This window comes from Dendropsophus ebraccatus, chromosome 3, assembly GCF_027789765.1.
Source record: "Dendropsophus ebraccatus isolate aDenEbr1 chromosome 3, aDenEbr1.pat, whole genome shotgun sequence".
NCBI lineage: Eukaryota > Metazoa > Chordata > Amphibia > Anura > Hylidae > Dendropsophus > Dendropsophus ebraccatus.
Genome location: NC_091456.1, coordinates 109561979 through 109581360, shown reverse-complemented (window position 1 = coordinate 109581360; position 19382 = coordinate 109561979). Strand labels below are relative to the sequence as shown.

The following is a 19382-nucleotide window of genomic DNA, read 5'->3' as shown; positions in this document are numbered from 1 at the left end:
ACCTTTCCGGGTCATCTGTGACCCGATGACCCGGAAAAAATGGCGGTCGGTGCTGTCCGAGGATGGCACCGACCGCCATTACTGTAAAAAGTAATGGTGGTCACGGCGATCGGCCCGGTGGCACGGCGATCACAGTACACAAAAATAGTAAATACCTGCTCTGGACCCCTCAGCTAGGTAGCTGAAGGGTCCAGAGCAGGTATTTGTACATTACTCACCTGTCCCGGGGTCCTGATCGGCGTCTTCCGGGTTCGCGGCGTCCTCCGTCTTTCCATCGGGTCTTCGGCTATTTCCGGCGGTCCCCATCGGCTTTTTTCGGCTTTTTTTCGGCTCCAGCCTCGTCTTTTTCCGGATTTTGCGCTCTGCTGCCCTCTAGCGGCTGATATGTGTAATACACTTATCAGCAGCTACAGGGATGTTCATAATGTAGAAAGGTTTTTTTTTTTTTTTTCACAATTTTTTTTCCCCTATTTTCTGCACCCTATCGCCGCTGAGTGTTGATCAGCATCGCACGAAAGTGCGCTGCTAATCAGCAACTCCTCCTTTTTGGCGTAGGGTGTTTTTTTTCTATATTCTACTGCCACGGTCAGCTGATAAGTGCCGCACATAAGTGCGGCCTTTATCAGCAACTCCTTTGTTGGCGTAGTTTTTTTTTTATACTTACTGTAAAAAAACACGTAAAAAACACTACATTACACCACACTACACTACATTGAATAAAGTTTGACACTACACCACTACATACCCCATATACCAATCCCAGTATAAAGATGGCCCCCAGGGTGTTTTCGGTATCGGACGCATACGTTATTATTGCCTCCGACACCGAAACAGCCAAAGAGGATGAATGGGGGGATCCTTCTTTCCTCCATTCATCCTCATCATCATCCAGTGACGTGTCTGGGGGTAGCGTAGCGTACGCTGCCCCCCAGACACGTCTTTTCCGCCAGTACCGTCCCAATAAGAGATGACGGTATGAAATTCTCCAGACTCTGTGAGAGTACCTCAGGGTACACTTACAGATTCAGGGTACGTGCACACTGCGGAATGGCGAAGGATAACCTTTTGTGCATTCCGCAGCTGGCACCGACCGGCGGACTGATGCGGGCGCGCGTCTCCCCCTGTGTCATAGACTCCATGTTATGCACGGGCGGATTCCATCGTCCATCCAAAGAATGAATACGTTGGACGGAGAGCGGAATCCGCCCGTGCATAGAATGGAGTCTGACACGGACGGAGACGCACGCCTGCATCAGTCCGCCGGTGGGTGCCAGCTGTGGAATGCACGAAGGGTTATCTGTTGCGATTTTGCAGTGTGCACGTACCCTTAGAGTGTATGATGGAAGGGACACCCGAATCCAGCCGCCAGATGCCCCCCCATCCTCGGAGTTAGTGGGGAGATCGTCCGGGAACTGATCTTCCCACTGCTGGATAAAGGTTACCACCTGTACGGGGATAACTTTTATACCAGCACCCCCTCTTCCGGTCCCTCACTGCCCGAGCTACTATAGCTTGCGGCACGATCCGAAAATATCAGAAGCAGTAATACCAGCCCTAATATTTAGCAGCCATGGAGCGGACCCAGCGCTTCTGGATATGAAGGACCCCGTATCGCACCAGGACAACATTCTCCAGGTGATGTCCCCCACACTGGAAAACAGGAGACCCCAGAAGAAGTGCAGAGTGTGGCGTAACAGGGGGATCAGGAAGAACGCCATTTTCCAGTGTGACACCTGTCCTGATCACCCCGTCCTCTGCATACTGGATCGCTCCAAGGCGTACCACACGTCACTGGGGTTCTACATTATCTAAATTCTTTCCCTTATTCCTATTTCAGGGGTCACGTTGATCCAGGGATTATTCTGATTGCCATTTTGGAGTCGGGAAGGAATTTTTTCCCTGTGATGAGGCTACTGTTGTCTGCCTTACGAGGGTTTTTTGCCTTCCTCTGGATAAACACAGGTTGAAGTTGATGGACACCTGTCATTTTCAACCTTATAAACTAATAATTGGCCTAATACCCCCAAATAAATTAGAATTGTCCCTTTTCCCCAGCTAAATAGGTATGGCCGCCATTCCCATTAGAGGATGCGATGATGCAATTATAAATCCTCTGTGCTGCCAGGGCAGTAGAAACCCCCCACAAGTGACCCCATTCTGGAAACTACACCCCATAATGAATCTAACAAGGGGGGCAGCGGGGATATGGCCCCCTGGTGACGGCCACATTTGGGACGTGAAAATGAAAATTTTTTTATTTTTTATTTTCTCGGCACATGTTCTATGTAAGTGCCCGTCACCAGTGGGGTCCATATGCTCACTGCACCCCTTTTTAGATTCCTTATGGGGTGTAGTTTCCAGAATGTGGTCACTTGTTGAGGGTTTCTATTGTCCTGGCAGCACAGGAGCTTTGTAATTGCGACGTGGCCTCCATCCTCCATTCCATCCTCTAAATGGCGCTCTGTCCCTTTGGTGGCTTGCCCTGTGCCCATATGGCACATTATGCCCACATCTGGGGTATTTTCGTACTCAGGGGAAACTACCCTACACGTTTTGTGTTCATTTTCTTTTTTAACCCTTTGTGGAAATGGAAAAAATCAAGGCTAGACCAACATTTAGTGTAATTTTTGTAAGATCTTTACTCTAAATCATTGATCTTGTCTTGATTTTTTAATTTTCACAAGGTGCTAAAAGATAAAAAAGAACACTAAATGTGTAGCGCAATTTTCCCTGAGTACGGAAATACCCCACATGTGGACATAAAGCGCCATGCGGGTGCAGGGTAAGCCTCCGAAGAGAAGGAGCGCCATTTGGTTTTTTAAGGCTGGATTTGGATGGAATGGATTTCGAGGGCCATGTTGCATTCAAAAGGCCCCTGTGTTGCCAAGACAGTTGAAACCCCCCACAAGTGACCCCATTATGGAAACTACACCCCTCAAGGAATGTAACAAGGGGTGTAGTGAACATATGGACCCCACTGGTGACGGGCACAAATGTGGAACAATGTGGCGTGAAAATGAAATATTACATTTTTTACACTATAATGTTGGTTTAGCCTTGAATTTATCATTTTCTCAAGGGGTTAAAAGAGGGAAAAAAAAACTAAATGTGTAGAGCAATTTTCATGTGGACATAAAGCGCCATGTGGGCGCAGGGCAAGCCTCCGAAGGGAAGGAGCGTCATTTTGGATTTTGGAGGTTGGATTTGGCTAGAATGGATGATGAACGCCATGTCGCATTTACAGAGCCCTCGTGCTGCCAAAACACTGGAAACCCCCCACAAGTGACCCCATTCTGGAAACTGCACCCCTCAAGGAATCTAACAAGGGGTTCAGTGAGGATATTGACCCCTTGATGACGGGCACATTTGTGCCATGAAAGTGAAAAAATGAAAATATTCTCTTTCACGTCACATTGTTCCACATTTGTGCCCGTCACCAGTGGGGTCCATATGCTCACTGCCCCCCTTGTTAGATTCCTTGAGGGGTGTAGTTTCCAGAATGGGGTCACTTGTGGGGGGGGGGGTTTCCAGTGTCTTAGCAGCACGAGGGCTCTGTAAATGCGACATGGCCCTTGAAATCCTTTCCAGTGAAATTCAGCTTCCAAAAGCCAATTGGTGCTTCTTCCCTTTGGAGGCTCGTCCTGCGCCCCCTTGGCGCTTTATCGCCACATGTGGGGTATTTCCGTACTCGGGAGAAACTGCGCTACACATTTTGTGTCTTTTTTTTCCTCTTATCCCTTTAAGAAAATGAAAAATTGAAGGCTAGAACAACGTTTTAGTGTAAAAAATAAATTTTTCTTTTTTCACGCCATATTGTTCGGAAAATGTATGAAGCACCTGTGGGGTCCAGATGCTCACCGCACCCCTTGTTACATTCCTTGAGGGGTGTAGTTTTCTAAATGGTGTCCCTTTAGGGGTGTTTTTTAGGTTTTGGCACCCCAGAGCCTCTGCCAACCTGAAGTGGTATGGTCAGAAATTACCAAATATAACGGAGCCATTGAAATTTACTAGGCGCTCCCTTATATCTGAGGCTTGTGGTTGCGTCAAATAGCGCAATAGGGCCACATATGGGGTATTTCTATAAACTGAAGAAATGGGGCAATAATTATTGAAGTGCATTTCTCTGGTAATAGGTTTATAATTATGAAAAATATTGGATTACAATAAAATCTCTGCACAGAAAATTAAAATTTTCAAATTTCTTACACACTTAGCTTTTATTTCTGTGACTCCCCTAAAGGGTTAAAAAACTTTCTGGATGTGCTTTTGCAGAGTGTGGGGGGTGCAGTTTCTGAAATGGGGTGCTTTGTGGGGCTTTCTAACATACAGGCCCCTCAAATACACTTTATATCTGAACAGGTCCCTAAAAATATCTGATTTTGAAATTTTACTGAAAATTTGGAAATTTGCTGCTAATGTTTTAAGCTTCCTATTGTCTAAAAAAAATGAAAGATCGTTTAATAAATGCCGCCAACATAAAGTAGGCATGTTGCTAATGCTATTTAATATATAATTTATGTGGTATAACCACTTTCTGTATAAGCAAAAAAGTTTCAAAGTTGGAAAAATGCATTTTTTCATCTTTTTTCACGTTATTTGGGTTTTTTTCATAAAGATTCGTTATGAGTATCGACTCCAATTTACCAGAAATGTAAAGTACAATATGTCACGAGAAAACAATCTCAGAATCAGCCGGATAGGTAAAAGCATCCCGAAGTTATTAATGACTAAAGTGACACTGGTCATATTCATAAAATTTGTCTCTGTCATTAAGGCCATTTCAGGCTCTGTCCTTAAGGGGTTAAAGGACATCTCCGGCGGGACCTAAAAAAAAAACAGACACACACACATTTACAATTCCCTCCGGTGACAATCGCCACTTGAATCTCCCACCGGCCGCGACTCCGTCACCTCCAGCTTCTTCAGAACTCCCTCACTTCCAGGTTCAAGTAGAATGAATGGGAGATAAAAGGTTGCCTGATTGGCTGAGATTCCTGGAAGCCATGTGATGCACTCCAGCCAATGAAAAGGCTGCTGGTTCGCAAGTGCACCAGCAGCCTTTTCACAGCTTATTCACTTTACGAGAAGACGCAGAGGAGAAAAATGACCTGGCCCGTCCCCTGCTGTGATGACAAAATGGCGTCTAGGAGAAGAGGACGAGGTCGACTGTAATTGGGTATGTATGCTTTATCTAAGTTCCGGGGGGGTTGCGGGTCGGAAGGGGGGGAATGGGGCCACACAGCTTATTTACACACATTACAAAGTTATATAACTTTGTGATGTGTGTTAAATAAGCTACAAAAGAAAATCGCCGGAGTTGTCCTTTAACCACTTATGGTCAAAGCCAATTTTCGTTTTTGCACTTTTGCTTTTTCTACTTTATGTTTAAAAGGCCATAGCGCTTGCATTTTTTCACCTAGAAACCCACATGAGCCCTTATTTTTTGCGAAACCAATTGTACTTTGCAATGACAGGCATTATTTTTCCATAACATATGCTGCGAAACCGGAAAAAAATAATTTGCGCTGTCAAATTGAAAAGAAAAAAGGAATTTGTTTTGATTTTGGGGAGTTTTGCATTTACGCTGTTCGCCCTATGGTAAAACTGACTTGTCGTATATGTTCCCTAAGTCGTTACGATTACAACGATATGTAACATGTATAACTTTTATATTATGTGATGGCTTTTAAAAAATTCAAACCATTGTTAACAAATATATGTTCCTCAAAATTGCTCTATTCCCATGCTTATAACGCTTTTATCCTTTAGTCTATGGGGCTGTGTGAGGTGTCATTTTTGCGCCATGACATGTACTTTCTATCGGTACCTTGATTGTGCATATGCGACTTTTTGATCACTTTTTATTACATTTTTCTGGATTTGATGCGACCAAAAATGCGCAATTTTGCACTTTGGAATTTTTTTGCGCTTACGCCGTTTACCGTGCGAGATCAGGAATGTGATTAATTAATAGTTTGGGCGATTACGTGCGTGGCGATACTAAATATATTTATTTATTTATAAAATGGGAAAAGGGGGGTGATTTGGACTTTTAATAGGGGAGGGGATTTGTTATTAATAAAAAAACATTTTTACTTTAACTAGAAGTCCTCCTGGGGGGTTTGTATATACACAGCACTGATCTCTCATAGAGATCAATGCTGTGTATATTCACAGCAAAGATCGATCAGATCGGTGATAGATTGCTTTGGCCTGCTGCAGGCCATAGCAATGTATTGCCGAGCCGTGATCAGCGTCATTCAGACGCAGAGGCCCGTCGCGGGCAGAAGAACTGATCTCCCCCCCCCCCCCCCCCCCCCCCCCCCCCCCCCGCGATGCGATCGCGGGGGGGAAATCCGTCCCACTATACACCAGGGACATGTGGATCTAAGCATCTAAGTGCAGCTGTCAGGTTTGACAGCTGCACTTAGAGGCTTAATTAGCCGGCGCGGCAACGGGACCCGCGCCGGCTAATAGAGGCACTGCCCGGCTGCACCTGTCAGCCGGGATCAGCGCCGTTCAGAGCGGGGTCCCGACGGGATCCCACTCTGAACACCCCCCGCGGCACCATGACGTATCAGATACGTCATGGGTCGCTAAGGGGTTAAACTAAACAAAAGAGTCATAGCAAAATTAAATTAAGATATCCCTTTATTTAACGGAGACACATTCTACCTCTGTGCTTTCAGAATGTAGAAAAATACTACTAAATTGCCAAATTAAGCACCAGCGCCCCCCCTCTATTTTGCATAACTGGAGAGATACTAGGGCCATTCTTTAAAGGTTAACCCTGACCGACTTTCTGTTGAATGAGAGTGACAAAACTTGGCACTGTAATTTTCCCTTCACCACATAGGTACCACCTAGGGGCACACACTTCTCACATGTCAGTATTATACTGTAAATTTTGCTCCAAAAACCACGTTGTGACTTTTGAAATCAGGGTATCGTCATCTGAAAAACACTCCCCTTAAAAAATTACTTCATTGGAAAGAGGTAAAAGTCTGAAGGTGGAATATCAGGTGAATAAGTGAAATGCAATAGAATTTCAAAGCTGCAGTAGCTTTTGCTAGGAAATCCATCAAGACTGCTCTATGCTGGTCCCAAAAAAATGAGCATGACTTAGGGTCCATTTACACAGAAAGATTATCTGACAGATTATCTGCCAAAGATTTGAAGCCAAAGCCAGAAACAGACTATAAACAGGGAACAGGTCATAAAGGAAAGCCTGAGAGTCCTCCTCTTTTCAAATCCATTCCTGGCTTTGGCTTCAAATCTTTGGCAGACAATCTGTCAGATAATCTTTCTGTGTAAATGGGCCCTTAGACTGCCAAAGGTTGGGCACATGTCTTCTTTGGAGGCAGTGAGTCATGATGCATAAGATTTAACAGCTGCAGCCTAGCATTAGTGGTGAGAAAGTCCACTGTTTTTAGCATTTATCAGCCTACTAATACCAGCATGATGCTGTACCAATGAACCAGTATCAGTAGTCAAGCAATGGATCATACCTGGTTCTTCCTGGTACACCTGATGGCTGTGGGTACCGGGGTAATAAGAGGAGGTTACTTTTAGCCTATGTTTTGGCTGACAATAAAACCCCTTCTTATTAAGTGAAGCTGTTATTCAGACCGGCCATTAAAGGGGTACGACGCCGCTGATAAAAACAAAACAATCAATCATCATAAACATAGTTTTCACACTTACCATTCCTCCTGGGTCTGTCTCCGTTTGAATTTCCCGCTGTTTGCACTTTGTCTCCTTTGATGTCTAACTGACTCTGATGGCTAAGGGTGGGTTCATACTGAGGAATTCTCACGGATAATGTCCGCGGAATTCCGCTGTCTGGCCGCGCGCCTTTCCACCGGCTCCATAGACACCATTCTATGGGCTGGCGTATTCCGCTATCAGCCGAAAGAAGTTACATGTCACTTCTTTCGGCAGGTAACGGAATACGTCGGCCCATAGAATGGTGTCTATGGAGCCGGCGGAAAGGTGCGCGGCCGTGCGCGTGGACAGACAGCGGAATTCCGCGTATATTATCCGCGAGAATTCCTCAGTATGAACCCACCCTAACTGTTAGATGGCTTACATCTTGCTCAGCCAATCATAGTTGAGCAACCTGAGTCATCTGACACAGGGAGGCTGGCTTAACAGGGCTTAGACCCGCCTCCCTCTTGATGATGGCATTGTCACAAAATGGCTTTCACAGAACAGCCTGGGGTCAACAGTCACTAGGTAAGAATGAGTTTACTTCACTTCCTGGTGGGAGGTTGAGGGGGGAAAAGATAGAAAAAGGGGGGCAGATAGGTGATTGAAGCATATTACAAAGTTATATAACCTTGTAATGTGTTTCAATTACTGGGAAAAAGCTTTTCGCTGGAGTACCCCTTTAATGAGGCCATTGTGTCCTAGTATGAAATAAAAACACACATGGTAATTCACAGTAAAATTGTGTGACATTGCTGCAGAATTGTGCGATTTTAAAATGTCCCACCTAGACTAACATACAGTGTATTGACAACATGTAGAGGAGCAGAAACAGTGACACCTAGTGGCCATTTTTATAACTTTTTAATTACGCACAAAATACATTAAAAATAAATAAACAAAGTGAATTACACATATATTGGATATTGATACCCCTGTCCAATTCTGCAAAGTTAGTTTAACCCCTTAAGGTCCAAGCCAATTTTCGTTTTTGCGCTTTTGCTTTTTCCATTTTATGTTTAAAAGTCCATAGCGCTTGCATTTTTTCACCTAGAGACGTATATGAGCGCTTATTTTTTGCGAAACCAATTGTACTTTGCAATTACAGGCATAATTTTTCCATAAAATATGTTGTGAAACCGGAAAAAAAACATTTGCGCTGTCAAATTGAAAAAAAAACGAATTTGTTTTGATTTCGGGGAGTTTTGCATTTACGCCGTTCGCCCTATGGTAAAACTGACTTGTTATGCATGTTCCTCAAGTCGTTACGATTACTATGATATATAACATGTATAACTTATATTGTATCGGATGGCCTGTAAAAAATTCAAACCATTGTTAACAAATATATGTCACTTAAAATCGCTCCATTCCCAGGCTTATAGCGCTTTTATCCTTTGGTCTATGGGGCTGTGTGAGGTGTCAGTTTTTGCGCCATGATGCGTTCTTTCTACCGGTACCTTGATTGCGCATATACAACTTTTTGATCGCTTTTTATTAAATTGTTTCTGGATTTGATGCGACCAAAAATGCGCAATTTTGCACTTTGGGATTTTTTTGCGCTTACGCCGTTTACCGTGCGAGATCAGGAATGTGATTAATTAATAGTTCGGGCGATTACGCGCGCGGCGATACTAAATATGTTTATTTATTTATTAATTTATATTTATAAAATGGGAAAAGGGGGGTGATTTGGACTTTTATTAGGGGAGGGGATTTTTTATTAATAAAAACACTTTTTTACTTTTTTTTTTACATGGACTAGAATCCCCCCTGGGGGGCTTGTATATACATAGCACTGATCTCTCATAGAGATCAATGCTGTGTATATACACAGCAAAGATCCATGAGATCGGTCATAGATTGCTATGGCCTGCTGCAGGCCATAGCAATCTACTGTCGAGCCGGGATCAGCGTCATTCCGACGCTGAGGCCCGGCACGGCCAGAAGAACGGATCTTCCCCCCGCGATCGCAACGCGGGGGGGAGATCCGACCCACTAGACACCAGGGATGTTGTGCATAAAGCACTTCAATGCAGCTGTCAGGTTTGACAGCTGCATTGAAGTGCTTAATTAGCCGGCGCGGCAACGGGACCCGCGCCGGCTAACAGAGGCACTGCCCGGCTGCACGTGTCAGCCGGGATCAGCGCCGTTCAGAGCGGGGTCCCGGCGGGACCCCGCTCTGAACACCCCCCGCGGCGCCATGACGTATCAGATACGTCATGGGTCGCTAAGGGGTTAATGTCAGTGCCCATTTAAACATTGTAGCACTATATGTGCTCCAAAAGTTTCAGAAACAGCATAGCTTACACTGCTATGTTGTTTACCCAGTATAAGTTATACATTAACCTCTTAGAGTCACTGTCATTACAACTTTCAAAATCTTAATCAACAGTAAATAAAGCAAGTTTGCAATATACTTTTTTTTTTATTATGCTGTAAAACAAAGCTTTACTTGCCAGAAATCCAGGTCCAGTCTCCTGAAAGTGTACCTTTTCATTATAAAAAAAAAAAAAAACTTGTCAAAAGACATGTCAAAAGTTTTGAGGGTTCAGACCCGTACCAGTCGGGAGATAAGACTTATAATGGGCTCCTATGGAGCGCGCCTCTTTTTTTAAAACTCAGAGCGGGGAGCGGACATGCTGCAGCTGCAGGCCTCTCCCCGCTCTATCTCACCATCGTTATGGGTCTCAGCACTTATGTATGTAAGTCCCCTAAGGGACTTATATATATGCAATATAAATGTTTTAAATTAAAAAAAAAAACATATTTAAAAAAAAAACAAAAAAAACAAAACACCCTAATAAAATAAAGACCCAATAAACATTTATTTTACCTCATTTCCCATAATACAATATATGTTTTATAAAAAAAAAAAAAAAACATATATTGTAGTGTGTGGAATTGTCCGATCTATTAAAATATAACAATATTGTTCCCTCACGGTGAACAGCGTAAACAAGAAAAGAAAAAAAAAAAACAGGATTGCTGATTCTTTTAAAAATTATGTATTAGAAAAAAAATTATAAAAAGCAATCAATTTTTCTTTTACACCAATGCCAATAAAAACTAGAGAAAATGGTGCAAAAAAATTACACGCCAAACAGACCTGTAGGTTGAAATATAAAAGCGTTATGGCTCTTAAAAGGAGGAGGAACATTGCTTCAGTTTGACCTGGACATCCGTGCATCAATGACCTTTGGCATGAGGGGTTAAGGACAAAGCCAATTCTTGTTTTTCACTTTTGCTTTTTCTTCCTCTTTAGCTATAGCGCTTGCATTTTTTTCACTTATAGACCCACATGAGCCCTTACTTTTTGTGACACCAATTGTACTTTGCAACAATATACTTAAGTTTCTCATAAAATATGCTGTGAAACCGCAAAAAAAAATAATTTGTACAGTGGAAATAGAAAAAAAAGACAAAAGGAATTTGTTTTCATTTCAGGGGGTTTTGTTTTTACGCTGTTCTCCCTATTGTAAAACTGACATGTTATCTGTGTTCCCCAGGTCAGTTCGATTATGATAGGCAATGTATAACTTTTTTTATTTGACAGCTAAATTTGAAAACTTAAAGTGACACTGTCACCCCCTTTTGTGCATTCTGACCGCTCTACACAGGTGTAAAGGGTAAATTTAGCAGTTTTCACACCTTATTTTATATCATACGTCATGGTGCTTGTTCAAGTAAAAAGTGATCTTTTATGAACTGCAGATTGTGTTAAGTGGGCGGGGCCTCACGGCATTAGCGCCACTTAGCCATGCCCACAACGCCACCGTTGGCCCCGCCCAACCTAGAGGGGGTGGGGCCTAGACCTTTAGCCAGGCTTAACATAATCTGCAGTTGATAAAAGATGACTTTTTACTTGAACAAGCACCATGATGTATGATATAACATAAGGTATGAAAACCGCTAAATTTACCCTTTACACCTGTGTAGAGATGTCAGAATGCACAAAAGGGGGTGACAGTGTCACTTTTTTAATGTGTTTTAAAATTGTTCTATTACTATCCTTAAGGGTCCATTTACACAGAAAGATTATCTGACAGATTATCTGCCAAAGATTTGAAGCCAAAGCCAGGAGCAGACTTTAAACAGAGATCAGGTCATAAAGGAAAGCCTGAGATTTCTCCTCTTTTCAAATCCATTCCTGGCTTTGGCCTCAGATCTTTGGCAAGATAATCTGGCAGATAATCTTTCTGTGTAAATGGACCCTAAAACACTTTTGTCATTTTTTGCACCATGATCTGTACTTTCTATCGGTAGCTTGTTTTCGTACATGCAAGTTTTTGATCACTTTTTTTATTTTCAGGATTTGATGTGACCAAAAATGTTAAATTTTGCACATTGGTGGCTTTTCGCGCTTATGCCGTTTACCGTGCGAGATTAGGAATACAATAATTTAATAGTTTGTACAATTCTGCACAATGCAATATCAAAAATGTTTATTTTAATTTCTAACATGGAAAAAGTGGGGTGATTTAAACTTATTATGGTATGGGATTTTTTAATTTTATTTTTTACAGTAATTTGACAGCTGCATTTAAATGCTTAATTAGACGTCACTGTGAACAGACCGCATTGGCTAATAGTGACGATTCAGGGAGGGAGCGGTGCCATTCAGAGCTGGGTTACAGCGTGACACCTCTCTGAACACCCCCAGCGATGCCATGACATGCCAGGTACATTATGGGTCGCTAACAGGTTAATAACAGCCAATTTTTGCTTTTGCCTCTTTGTTTGTCTACAGACCCATATGAGGTCTTTTGTTTTGTGACACCAGTTATTCTTTGTAAAAAAAAAAAAAAAAAAAAAATTGGGGCAATTTATCACCAATTCCCATGTGGTAAAACTGTTATGTTATCTGTATTCCCCATGCCATTGCGATTACAACAATACACACTATATATATGTGAAATGAAGAGAAGAGTGCAGCTGCACCTCACACCTGTGGCTGATACTAAAGCCGCTAAGCTACTTTAAAAACAAACACCAGGAATTTGGTATACAATTTGATCAAACCAATACGCCCCGTGTACCACGTGCAGGTATCCTGGTTCACACGGGTCCCTACCCTAACTCTGTACCGTGTCAGTCAGTGACTGCCTCCCCCGCAAGGCGTGCACATGCTGGGCAGTGAGGCCATGGAATGGCCCTGCAACCCCATTGTCACAGGACCAAACCCAAAATGCCCCACACAGGCCCTGCCGGCACCACCGGCGGAAAAGGCTGCCCCCAAATTACACAAGTATGAATATGGTATTACACTCACCACACTGCTGCAGACAGAATGGGAAAACATGTCATTTGGGGGCAGCGTTCTCCGCCGGTGGTGTCGGCAGGGCCTGTGTGGGGCATTTTGGGTTTGGTCCTGTGACAGTGGGGTTGCAGGGCCATTCCATGGCCTCAGTTCCCGGGCCATTCCATGGCCTCACTTCCCAGCATGTGCACGCCTTGCGGGGGAGGCAGTCACTGCCTGACACGGTACAGAGTTAGCGTAGGGACCCGTGTGAACCAGGATACCTGCACGTGGTACACGGGGCATATTGGTTTGATCAAATTGTATACCAAATTCCTGGTGTTTGTTTTTAAAGTAGCTTAGCGGCTTTAGTATCAGCCATAGGTGTGAGGTGCAGCTGCACTCTTCTCTCCATTTCACACACTATATATAACTTTTATTTTACTAGTTTAGAAATTTGTAAACTTAAAATAAATGTGCTTAAAATTGTTTTATTCGGACCACTATAACTTTTTTTTTTTTTACTCTGGTGTATGGGACTGTGTGAGGACACTTTTTTTTGTTGGTGCCACACATGTGTGTAACTTTTGATCACTTTTTATGCTATTTTTTCTGCAATGTAATGGGACTAAAAAACAGCACTTTCAGACGTTGGTATTTTTGGCTTGTTTAGAATGTAATAATTTAATAGATTGGACAATTCCACGCATTTTGAAAAATGGGAATGGGGAATCAATCAATGTCCTGTGGGCTTTTCTCCTTATGTGTATAAAATTTGCCCTTTGGTACACTACCGTTACTTTAGTCAGCAAAACGTGGTGCAGGTCTACTTTAACCCCTTAGCGACCCATGACGTACCTGGTGATCTGCAGCTGGGGAGCGCCTCTATTAGCCGTCACGGGTCCCGTTGCCGCGCCGGCTAATTAAGCACTTCAATGCAGCTGTCACACCTGACAGCTGTATTGAAATGCTTCAGACCTCACGTCTCTGGTATCTAGTGGGTCGGATCTCTCCCCAGCGATGCGATCACGGGGGGATGGGAATCCGTTCTTCTGCCCATGCCGGGCCTCAGCAATGACGCTGATCCCGGCTCAGCAATAGATTGCTGTGGCCTGCAGCAATGATCTATGAGAGATCAGTGCTGTGTATATACAAGTCCCCCAGGGGGAATTCTAGTTCCTGTAAAAAAAAAAGTGAAAAAGTGTTTTTATTAATAAGAAGCCCCCTCCCCTAATAAAAGTGAAAATCACCCCCCTTTTCCCATTTTATAAATTAATAAATAAACAAATAAATAAACATATTTGGTATTGCCACGCACGTTATCGACTGAACTATTAATCATATTCCTGATGTCACATGGTAAACGGCGTCGGCGCAAAAAAAATTCCAAAGTGCAAAATTGCATATTTTTGCATCAAATCCAGAAAAATGTAATAAAAAGTGATCAAAAAGTTGTATATGCGCAATCAAGGTACCGATAGAAAGAACACATCATGGCGCATAAAATGACACCTCACACAGCCCCATAGACCAAAGGATAAAAGCGCTATAAGTATGGGAATGGAGCGATTTTAAAGAACATATATTTGTTAACAGTGGTTTGAATTTTTAAAGCCATCACATAATATAAAAGTTATACATGTTACATATCGTTGTAATCGTAACGACTTGAGGAACATACAAAACCAGTCAGTTTTACCGAAGGGCGAACGGCGTAAATGCAAAACTGCCCGAAATCAAAACAAATTCCTTTTTTTTTTTCAATTTGACAGCGCAAATCACTTTTTTCCGGTTTCACAGCATATTTTATGGAAAAATAATGCCTGTCATTGCAAAGTACAATTGGTTTAGGAAAAATAAGCGCTCATATAAGTCTCTAGGTGAAAATATTCAAGCACTAAGGACTTTTAAACATAAAGTGGAAAAAGCAAAAGCGCAAAAATGAAAATTGGCTTTGACCTTAAGGGGTTAAACACTAGCAGTAATTTTTTTTTCCTGTTGTTTTTTTGGGCGCATATTTTAGGTCTGGCATTTTTGTGAAAATACAGCTTGGGCCTAGGTATTATGTGTTTATGTCATGTTTTCCTTAGACTTATCTGTAGGACTTTAAGAACCCCAGAAAAAAACGTTACAAATGTAATGGATTAAAATATATGCTTGAAAAAAGACTTAAGTGTATTCTGGTCAGGTAAAATACATGTTGAATCATCCCCCCCTCCTGGACACTAACAAGTCATTCAATACTTAATTCCATACTTTTCCATTCCATATCTTTTTTTGTTTTCTTTCCCCAGTTCCGGGTCTGCTGCTTTCTGCTGAAGTCACAGGAAACGGTTCACTCAGTCTACTCTGAGAACCTTTCCAGACGTCTCATGTAAACAGTGTCCTTGGCCACTGTTTATGCACCCTGTAATGCAGGGAGAAGTAATTGACTCATTAACCCTCAGATAACCCTCCTGGCATTACAGAGTGCAGAGACTGCTGGCCAGGGACACTATTTACATTAGCCATCTTGGAAGAGAGGGGGGATTCAGAGAGGGGAGGGAGTGAACAGCTTACACACAGTTTTCTCTGTCTTCAGCAGAAGGCAACAGGCCTGAAACTCGGGGAGAGAGACTGAAAAGATAAGTATGGAATGAATTGTTAGTTTCCAGGAGGAAGGGATGCTTTAACCTGTATTTTACCTAACCGGATAATCCCTTTACTGAACGACGCATGAACTTTTTGGTGTTTTTTTTTTTCATACAAAAAGTAAAACCCTTTAAAAAGTTTTTTTAATTTGTGAAGTAGACCTTACAGCAATTTGGAAGGAACTGCTTTAAGCAGTGCTCCCTTTCTTGGATGCCTATATCTTTCAGGTGGTGTGCTGTCATCATCAAGCGTAGAATTTCCCTGAGCTCGTGACTGTCTTTTATTATTTACACTATTCATAGAACTATAGGTTATTTTTTCCACTTAAGTATTTTGAAATTCTCTGAAGCTTTATTTGATTTTTTTCTCTGTGTTTTTCATATTCTGTTCTGTGGCTAGGAACCTAAATAATGGAGATGCATCTTTTTTGTTTGTTTTTAACAGTATAAAGTTTTGTTGATTTTTTTTAAATGGATTTATAGACTAAATCCCGTTCAAATAGTCATATAATTTGGCACATGTAAGATATTAAACACCACTATATTTTGCTGATTTTATAGCATCTAGTAATTTATCATTGTTGTTCCCAGGAAAAGTTATGCTGTTGGCATATTTTTAACAAATAATCCATCTGCTTTTATTTAGGCAGATGCTACAGTGCATAAGTTACTGATGCCTATGATAACACTTTCACAAATGGCCTCTTACATGAATGACATTAAATTGACATAAAAAGATAAAATTTATTTCCTGAAATATTCTGACAGAGATATATATATCATTACGACAACACCTTGAAAGCGCCTCAGTTCTAAACAAGGAGTGTAGCCTCTTTTCTGGGTGTTTCATAAACACTACCTAAACTTCTATATTGTCAGTAATGTGAACCAGATGTATATTATTTATAGTTCCCATCCGTTCCCGTAGGATAATTAAAACTGTGGAAGCAATCAGTGAAGTACTGCAGGATTTCAAGTATGATTGTGAAGAAATAAAATGACGTCTGCCCCTTTGGAAGCCGCAGAGTGGAAAGCGGAGCCTGGGCTGGACCATGTATTTGGATCTGCACTGTAGCTGTGTAGCTGAGCATCCAGCTCTGTTTCATCGGCTGCCCTCTTGGGTCAAGTTCTGGCTCTTTATCAGTAGGTGTTGCTTACCAGACATGGCAGGGATACATCTTTTTGTCTTTATGCAATGCAACCTCTCCAAGTAAATTTAAGATATAATGTACGTTTCTTTCCAATGGTTTTTATTGGATATGTAAAATATGCCTTATGATCTGTTACCAGTTGTACTTTCTTTCCTGCTACTATTCCACATCATTTAGGGTTGTACTGAAAAAGAATTATGTGCCCTGTGTAAATGAAAAAGATTTTTACTATGTTTTTTAATAGTATTTCCTGTTGAATAAATATGAAGGTTAATGCCAACATGCCAACAGTTTAGCTTACAGTTTATACAGTAGTGTCTTGAACCCAAAAGCATATAGCAGATAATCCTTTGGTATATTCACATCAATCCTTTGGGTATATTCACATTCAGCATTTTTTCTAAAATAAAAATGACACCTCACTCTGGGCAACAGGGGCATTTTCCAAAGAACAGGACAAAAATATTCCTGGTTACTATTTTAGGGTGCGTTCACACGTACAGAATCTGCAGCAGATTTGAAGCAAATCAATTCTGGGCCATCAAATCTGCTGCAGATCCTTTACATGTGAACGCACCCTTAATGTGTTTGGTGGTCCCTATCCTGGATGCTGGAAAAAATTGTAGACCTATGGTGTGTTCAGACAGAGAGATTTATCTGACAGATTTAAAGCCAGGAACAGACTATAAACAGAGAACAGGTCATAAAGGAAAGACTGAGATTTCTCCTCTTCTCAAATTCATTCCTGGCTTTGGCTTCAAAAATCTGTCAGATAATTTTTTTACACCAATAGAGTAGAAGATAGAAAGGATAGAAATGTTCATATATCAGGGGGGCAGAGGACTCAAGTAACATGTCCTGCTATGGCATTGCATCAGTGCTGTGCTGGCAGAGTGTGCCTGAGCCAGACTTTATTAGCAGAGTCATTTTAGCTGGCATGTAGGGTAAGTGACGGCTTCTGGCTGCAGAAATAACCAATCGGCAATCACACCTGTTATTTTGACCTTTAAGCTCCACGGTTGCTATCAATTGTGGCATTTATATGGATATCAGCGGGATCACTCATGTCAGTGATTAGGAGTGGGTGTCTGCCGCACATAGCAGGAGACATCCACTGTGTTTGGAGCGTTCTTAGCTCTTTAACTCACTACATACACCCCTCATGACCACTGATGTCTATATGCTATGGACATTCATGAAGAGGTTAGTTTTAAAAAAGGATGATTTCTCTAAACTGAGAAATTAGACAGTTCCCCAAGCAACTAATCACATTTTAGTTTTTATCTTTTCAAGACCCCTTTTAAAAAGAAAGTAGTAATCTGGTTGCTAGGGCCAATGCCTTCAATGTATTTTCCCATCTAGAATTATCTAGTAAAATGCGCTACCTACTACTGGCAGATAAAAACGTAAAACCTAAAAATCATCAAATTAGAAGCTTTGGATCTTATGCATTAGACAATAGCTGGTTTTACAGAGGTAAAATTGTTTGTTGCCCATAGCAACCAACCACAGCTGTTTGGATGCCTGTAGAGAGCAGGCTGTAATTAATAATGGAGAACAGCATTAACTGCTCCTTTCAAACTAATCTGATTTGCATCCATGAGAATAGACGTTCATAACTTAACCTGGATAGGAACGTGCATGTGTTCCTCTTTGTTTTTTTTTTAACATACAATTTTGTAGACTTCAGTATTTTTCATTCAATTCTGACTATGCCCTTTTCCCTGAATAGTCAGATTGCTGAGTACTTTCTAAAAAGAGGTGTAGATGCTAGGCTCGGGGGAGAACATTTGCATGATTCACATCCCTAGAGAACTAAAGTTCATACGCCCTACTGCAACCCCCCACCCTGTTTCACGCCCTCATAGCCTCAAATTCACACCCCTTAGCCTAGGATTTATATCACTTTAAGAAATAAAGTTCAATTACCAAAATCCCTTTATTTTGGGGATAGGAGGGGCACATAGTAACACAATATAAGCAATATTGAAATTAGGACATCTAAGGCGGCAAAATGGTATAAATAATATGTGCTGACTATAGCTTCATTTTAAAGCGACTCTGTACCCACAATCTGCCCCCCCCCCAAACCGCTTGTACCTTCCGATAGCAGAAAACTTTCTGCTTCAATTCAATAGCTGAAAGCACATAGTGCATATGGGTGGAGCTCCAAGTCAGACCACATCTGACCACATGCACTTCTAATGCTGCTCTGCGGTGCTCTCCAGCCATGTCTTCTCATCGGCTTTTTCCATTCTCAAGCTTGGGATCCTCCCTCCATTCTGATCTCACCAGCAGCATCAAGTTGTCAGCCCGATGGTGAAAAGAAACCAGTCGGCACAATTGTGCTGATATGGTTCCCAGCAGCACAGTATAGCTCTACTGTGCAGCTCGTGGAGAATACCAGCCACGGCTGCAGCAGTAACTTTACAAAGGCAACAAGATGTTACACTCTGTGAGACTTGAAAAGGGGCGGCAACTAGTAATCTGGGTGGGAAGGCACCTGTGACTAGTTATGGGTCTCTGCATGTCAGAGCGCAGTGTGGGGATAATTGATAGGCAGACAGACCCATTACTGGCCTCTCTGCCTGTCAATCATTCCCACACTGCACACTGACATGCAGAGCACCTTAACTAGTCATGGGTGGCCCCCAC

At 42.1% G+C, this 19382-nt stretch overlaps 1 protein-coding gene across 2 annotated transcripts in view; it reads left to right on the top strand.

Moving 5' to 3' along the window:
- The window catches only part of REX1BD (required for excision 1-B domain containing), an 86148-nt gene extending 69341 nt beyond the window's left edge, over positions 1 to 16807 (top strand). The window contains exon 5 of one of the 2 annotated variants that reach the window (XM_069964503.1): positions 16505 to 16807. In XM_069964503.1, the coding sequence (XP_069820604.1) occupies positions 16505 to 16577 (73 nt within the window). In that variant the 3' untranslated portion in view covers positions 16578 to 16807. Of the gene's footprint in view, positions 1 to 4615; positions 4718 to 16504 lie in introns of those variants that run through there. The other variant, XM_069964505.1, reaches the window with a different exon arrangement.
- The last annotated feature ends 2575 nt before the right edge of the window (positions 16808 to 19382 follow it).